The sequence below is a fragment of the Excalfactoria chinensis genome, chromosome Z, assembly GCF_039878825.1.
Source record: "Excalfactoria chinensis isolate bCotChi1 chromosome Z, bCotChi1.hap2, whole genome shotgun sequence".
Classification (NCBI taxonomy): domain Eukaryota; kingdom Metazoa; phylum Chordata; class Aves; order Galliformes; family Phasianidae; genus Excalfactoria; species Excalfactoria chinensis.
Window position 1 is genome coordinate 11764846 of NC_092857.1, and position 6285 is coordinate 11771130.

General features: G+C 43.7%; 1 protein-coding gene across 1 annotated transcript; it reads left to right on the forward strand.

Moving 5' to 3' along the window:
* The first annotated feature begins 1528 nt into the window (after positions 1-1528).
* Positions 1529-4051, forward strand: LOC140263914 (uncharacterized). Its single transcript, XM_072359232.1, has 3 exons — positions 1529-2044; positions 3524-3651; positions 3944-4051. Exons 1-2 carry the CDS (start codon positions 1529-1531, stop codon positions 3611-3613), a joined length of 606 nt encoding a protein of 201 aa, XP_072215333.1. The 3' UTR covers positions 3614-3651; positions 3944-4051.
* Positions 4052-6285: the final 2234 nt, after the last annotated feature.

The window sequence follows — 6285 nt, forward strand, 5'->3', positions numbered from 1 at the left end:
GGAAGTGGTGGACTGGTTGGCAGCTGCCCCAAGCTTATGCACACAAATGAGAAAGCTGAAAGGACAGCATTATGGGAGAAGATCTCATACTCTGGGAGGAAATTACCATGGCTGGTTGCCCACCTGAAGTGATTTACACTAATGACCTAGGCATTGGGAACAAGCAGGAAGAAAGCCTTGCGTGAAGATGCAGGGCTACGGTGGTGCCTTTAATCAACAGCAAAGAAATCATAATAATGCATCCAGATCTTGGCAGCCCTGTTCAAGGGAGATGCTGAGAAACAGGAGAAGACAGACCACGAAGGTACTAAGATTGTCAGTGGCCTGTAGCACTAAAAGCCTGTTTTGTTTCCCAAAGAGGAGGCTAAGGGAACACCCAAAGGCAGGCCACAAGTATCTAAACTGCAGTTAGAAACTGGGTAAGCAACATATCCTGGTGATTGCGAATGCCTCAAGATAGTAAGAAGTAAGTCCCGAATTTTGGTCAGGCATGTTTAGGTTGGACATTAGAAAAAGTATTTCAGGGGAAATGAAGTATTGTGTCAGGTTACTTAGAAAGGATCTGAAATTGCATTTATTGGAGACTCTGAGCAATTATCACACAGGTGAAGTCCTGTTTTGAAGGAGAGGGTTCTGTCCCTTCTTGGTCAGTTTACTTAGTTTTAGCCAGGTGCAGACACTTTGTAAAAAGAATATACATTATTCAAAATAAAGCATTTTGTTACTGGCTAACATACACTCACAAAAAAAAAAAAAAAAAAAAAAAAAGGTCAAGCAGGCATGAACAAGAAAGGAAAGGGTCATTTCCAGTGGTTCACTGGAAAATTGTCAAAGGATTCTCGGCAAAGGTGTCAAAAGGATTCTCAGCATTGCACTGCTGCCACCTTCTACCAGTTCCTCAAAGGTAACTGTAAGATGTATTGATTCCCAGCTAATTGCTAGCTAGACTGACTAGCTTGACTAGCCTTCCTGAGATGATTTTTCCTGTCAGAATTTTATACCTTTTTATGTTGATATTTTCCTTCCAAAATCCTTCAACTACCACTGACATCACACCAACAGCCCTTCTTCTGTCAGTACTTATGAACTTATGAACATCCCATACAATATTTATTGCACATTATTCAAATCCTGCTCTGCCATATAAAAATGATAAACTTCCAGCAATATTTTTTTTAATTATGCTGTTAAAACACAGTTTAGAAAATAGAACTTATTAATATATTACAGTGATTTGCTAGTGAGAAAAAGAGAATGAAGGAACAAGCCAAAAGATGGGCGTCAAACATTTGTGACTTGATTTTTCAGTAAAACTACATAGTTATATGACCTCCACTCCTCTGCATTCTAAGAGAGCATTGTAAGGGAGCAGGAACCGTGTATGTATAGTGTTAGTGCTTCAAATAGGCAGGCAGTAAAAGATGAGTAACCACTGAACGTCTAGGAAACACTCAGTTTGCATGACTCAACATGCACAGGAATTCCACGGAAGACATGGATGTAATTCTCCCGAATAACACTAAGAACAATGAAACTGTCTTCACATTTGAGATCCTTTGCTCGGACACACCATGAGAATATGGAAAAGCGAACTAAAGCAGCAGGGCGCTGCTCAGCAGGGGAAGAAAAGGGGAGGGAGGGAACACCTGGCGAGACCGTAGCTGCAAAGGTGCTGAAGGTGGGCGGCTTCCGACCTCGCGAACCAAACCCTTCTCGGTCCCGAGTTCCGTCGGACGGCCGAACCAGCCAGGCGGGCAGTGACAACCGGGGAGCTCCGGGAGCTCTGTGCCGCAGGAGCGACGTGATAACCCTCCACGGGAAAGAGGCCAAGGGGGCCAGCCACGCTTCCCGGAGAGGGGAGGAAATTCCTGAGGCTCTCCTCACCCGTCCTCCGCGAGCTGCGGGAGGCACCGCCCCGCCCGGGAAAGGAGGGGCTGCCCGGGCCGCCCAGAGCTCCGCCGTCCTGACCCGCACCGAGTGGGGAGGCCGGCGCGACGAAGCCGCCGGGGGAGCGTGTCTCCCCCGGTTCCTGGGAGAGCTGCAGGTGAGTCGGACCGGTCACCCCGTGCCCCGCATACCCGTCTCTCTCCCCGCGCCTTCGCTGAGGGGAGCTCCCGTCCCCTCTTGGGAAGTGCTCTGCGGAGTTCTTTTACTCCCTGTTGTGGTCCCCGGAGTGCCCGCTGGCACCCCCTGACTGCCTCCCGCTTTTCCACCCTCCAGCTTCATCTGTCCCAAAGCTCCGACAAGCTCCTTCAGCGCCGGCCGTGCCCCCTGCCCGCCCCGCTGTCTGACCGCGGGCAGCGGCTGAGTCGGGCGGGGTTGAGCGCTTCGTCCCTCGACGCTCCCGCCGACCCTGCAGGCTGAGGCTGCAGCCCGGATGGAAACTGCCGAGTGCTGCCCCGTGCGGGTCCTGTGTTCTATGAAGGGTGACTGTTTGGGATGTGACTTTCATCTCTCTTTTTACCTAAGCGTTTTGTGCCAAGCTAGCTCCTGCAGGGTAACCCAGATCCCCGCGTCGTTCCCGTAGACGGAAGAGCGCGGTGCGGCTGTTGGTGCTGTGCCACCACGGGGTGCCACTCCTCCCCACCTGCCCGCAGCGTTTGCGTGTAGATGCTCACCGGCATTCCGACTTGCTCACTTCGCTGAGTGCTTCGCATCTTTTAGACCCCATTTTTGCATCTTTTAATTGCATTCTTTGTTTGTTTGTTTGCTTCGATTCTAACCCACGTGGCACAGAAAAATGCAATGTCTTCCTGCTGTGGAAAAGTTCTCTAGAAAATCAACATTAAAGAGCACTCTCTCTATTTAAACAAACAAGCAGCAGTTCCGGAGACAAAGCTATCCCTGAATAATCAAGTGGGTCAGAACTTAGATACGGGAAATCCTTTCTTCCACACGCAGCTTTTATAAATTGCTTTTTATCCTTTAGACAGCAAGGTTTTAATAGCAGCTTTCAATGTCTGGACACAGCTGTAATTTCTGCTGTAAATTAGCGAAGTAGGTGGGAATGATCTTTAATGTTGCTTAGAAGGAGAGAGGTTGAGCACAAGGACTAATTTGACTGATAATGTCTACACTTTGGTGCCCCCGCATAACGATGTCCTTCAGATGAATAAAATTTTCTGGATCATAGAAAAACATTCCTTTTCCCAGCCTGTGTTCAGGCTTTGGATCATTTGAGGATGTGGGTACAGCTAGCAGCTGTTTTAAGTAAGCAAGGGGTGCTGAGAAAGAATTGTATGAAGGGTAATTTGGAATATGCAACTTGAGGAAGATCAATACAAGGCAGATCAATTCTGTCATGGACTAATGCTAAATATTCACAACAGACACTGCAGCAGTATGTGCATCATACAGATCCAGCTCCCAACTGCTAGCTCATGAATACCATGAGCCTCATGCTGAAGGAAGTTTCAGTTGAAGTTTTATGCCTTTAAGAGTTTTGACAAAATGTTTATCTTGGGCATACTTATCAGATGAATAACAGGAATTTCTTTCTCCTCTTTTTCGTGGAATTGCAAAGGCGTCAGCCAGAAGAGGACTTATGGTGATTGTCAGCATTTTGTTCCAAAGAAGAAGCAGTTTACTTGAAGACATCTATTTAGACTATTAGAAAATTACTTGCAGAAAGAGAATTTATCATTTCCCAAGGTAATGTGTTTCACTTTTAATTTGTGTCTTGGAAATGCCACACATGATATGCACCACAGTCTCTCCTTACTGCATTAAAGCAAAACTTAAAAACAAAACAAAACAATAACAACAAAAAGAAACTAAAAACCCCAACCCACTAACAGCAGTATTGTATGTGTGTATTTGGGGGAATGGGACAGATTCCACCTTACCTTGGCTTGCATCTGTAATTTAAATTGAATGATGTATTCCTAAATGCCTTTTGTGATTCAGATGTATCTGTTCATCTGAGCTTTTTCTCCTTATCCAGACATCTGCTGGAACTGGTGATTCCTAGCTGAAAGCATTCATGTAACTTGCCTTCGCATAGACCTTACTTTAAGTGTTTAGAGGCAAAAGCTATCTGGACCATTAGGCTTAAGGAGATTGACTCTGATGAGTTGATATCTGGTGGACATTTAGAATGGTATTCCTTGGAGTTGATATCAGTGCTGCTTAACATCTTTATCAACACTCTGGATGAGGGAATGAAATACATCTTTAAATAGCATGCAGATCACATTAAATAGATGGAAACAATTCATGCTCTACCAGGCAAGGATGTGATTCATTGCAAGAAATTAGAAGACAAATCTTGGGAAGTTTAGATAAGATAAATGTAAACTCCTGCTGGATGGGATAGGAGGGAACGGTGCAACTGGGGAGCTGAGATGTCACACTGCCAAACAGGCAGCAGTGTATTTTGTGTCAAGGATGGCTAGCTACCTATGGGGCTATCTTAGCAAGACCATATCCAGAATTTCCTTTTATTTGGCACTTGTGAGATCACATCTACATTACTGTGTCCAGTTTTTAGCTCCCTTTACTAAGATGGACAGGCTAGGCTGAATCCAGAAGAAAGATACCGGGAGGGCTTGTAGTCACACTGAGAAAGAGTATCTGAAATAGACACTTGATAGCTTTGGGGAGAGAAAGTTAGAAGCAGCTCTAACTACCATCTTGCCTAACCAGTGGGTAGTTACTGAGAAGACAAAGCTAAACCTTTTGCAAAATGATGAGAGGAAACAGATGCAAATTGTAACAAGGAAAATTCAGCTTGAATATATACAGGGGGTTGTTAAGAATGGGAAAAAGTTGTCCAGGGAAGTTGTGGCATCTCCATCTTTGGAGTCCTTCAAGACTCAGTTGAACAAATTGCACTGTGATTCTAGAGAAAATCTATTGCAATTTCTACTTACCGAAGTATTCAAATTGCATGTCTGCTCTCTGTATTCAAAGTCACTGACATGAGAGCTTCATGTTTTTCACCTTTAATTTGTGGACACAAAACTCACAGGCCTTCCAGACTGAGGAATGCTAACAAAACATGATATCTCAGGCTTTAAAAAACATTGACAGTGATTCACTCTCAGATGAAGAGCTGAAGAGCTGTGGCACACTGATGTGGTGCTTCTCAAAGAGCATCATTTCATGTCTTTTCTGATTGATAAATAAACAACCAAACCATTCAACAAAACAGTGATTGTGATATTGCCAATTTCAATACAGTAGCTGAGAATACCTGTGTAGAGCAGAAAAGGTTCTGGACTTGTTTTCTAGAGAAGTAGTTTAAGTGAATAGTCTAGTATGTCATGACTGCCACAACACTTTCCCATTAGTTTTAATGTGTAAATGGCACATGACAAATTGGTCACAGGATTATATGGTTTGGAAGGGACCTCTGGGAAAGGGTGTGCAAGATCTGACTTTGTATTCATTTCCTATAATACAAAATAAGAACAATGTACTGAAGTTTTATGGATTTGTAACCTAATCTACTTTGGAAAAACTTCTTTCTTTCTACTTTCTTTCCTTTCATTTGCCATTCCACTGTATAGCAAAGAGTCCTTTACTGTGTTTATTTCAGACAAGATATATCAAATGACTTAAAAATGTTTAAAGATAGAATATCCATGAAGTTGATTGCATTTAGTTATTGAAACAGACTGTTAACTGAAACATGAATGAGACCTATGTTCTCAAAATCATGTTTATTACTCATGTTAATTTTAACACTGTCAAAATACTTCTGAGTTGCTAGTTGATATTGCTACCTGGGAAAGAAAGACTGCAGAATCCTATGAATCAGGAGGGGCAACATTCACCTTCTGTGTCTGGGAGACTCCAGGTGAAGCATTTGGACTCATGAGGAGAAATCTGGGACACACTGCAGCAAGGGCACTCATGAGTGCAGGGCCCCAGACTGCTGCGCTAGCTTCAAACTCCTCTATATTTTCCTTTTTACCACTACAATTTGACAAAAAAAAAAAAAAAAAAGCAAGTTTGAAGTCTTTTACCTTGAGCTGTCAGAGAAATTTGTATCTTTCTAAAGCCACAGGGGATCCAAGGATGCGCCATTAAATTTAATTTCTGCAGCTCTGAGGTAATGGAGGTTTTCTGCCAGGAAGAAATTCTGGAGTAAATTCCTGGTAATCTTCTGTCCTTGGCTTTTGTGGGGACAGAGGTCATCCTGGTTGTCTGTCCTGCTAAGCAGTTCCCATTGCCATTATGGAAGTTAACTCTCTTTATCAGTATTCTATGCAGCTCCAGGAATGCACAGGATATAAACTAGAAGTAAAAGAGAACTGTGTCCCGTAATACTGTTCCTGTTGT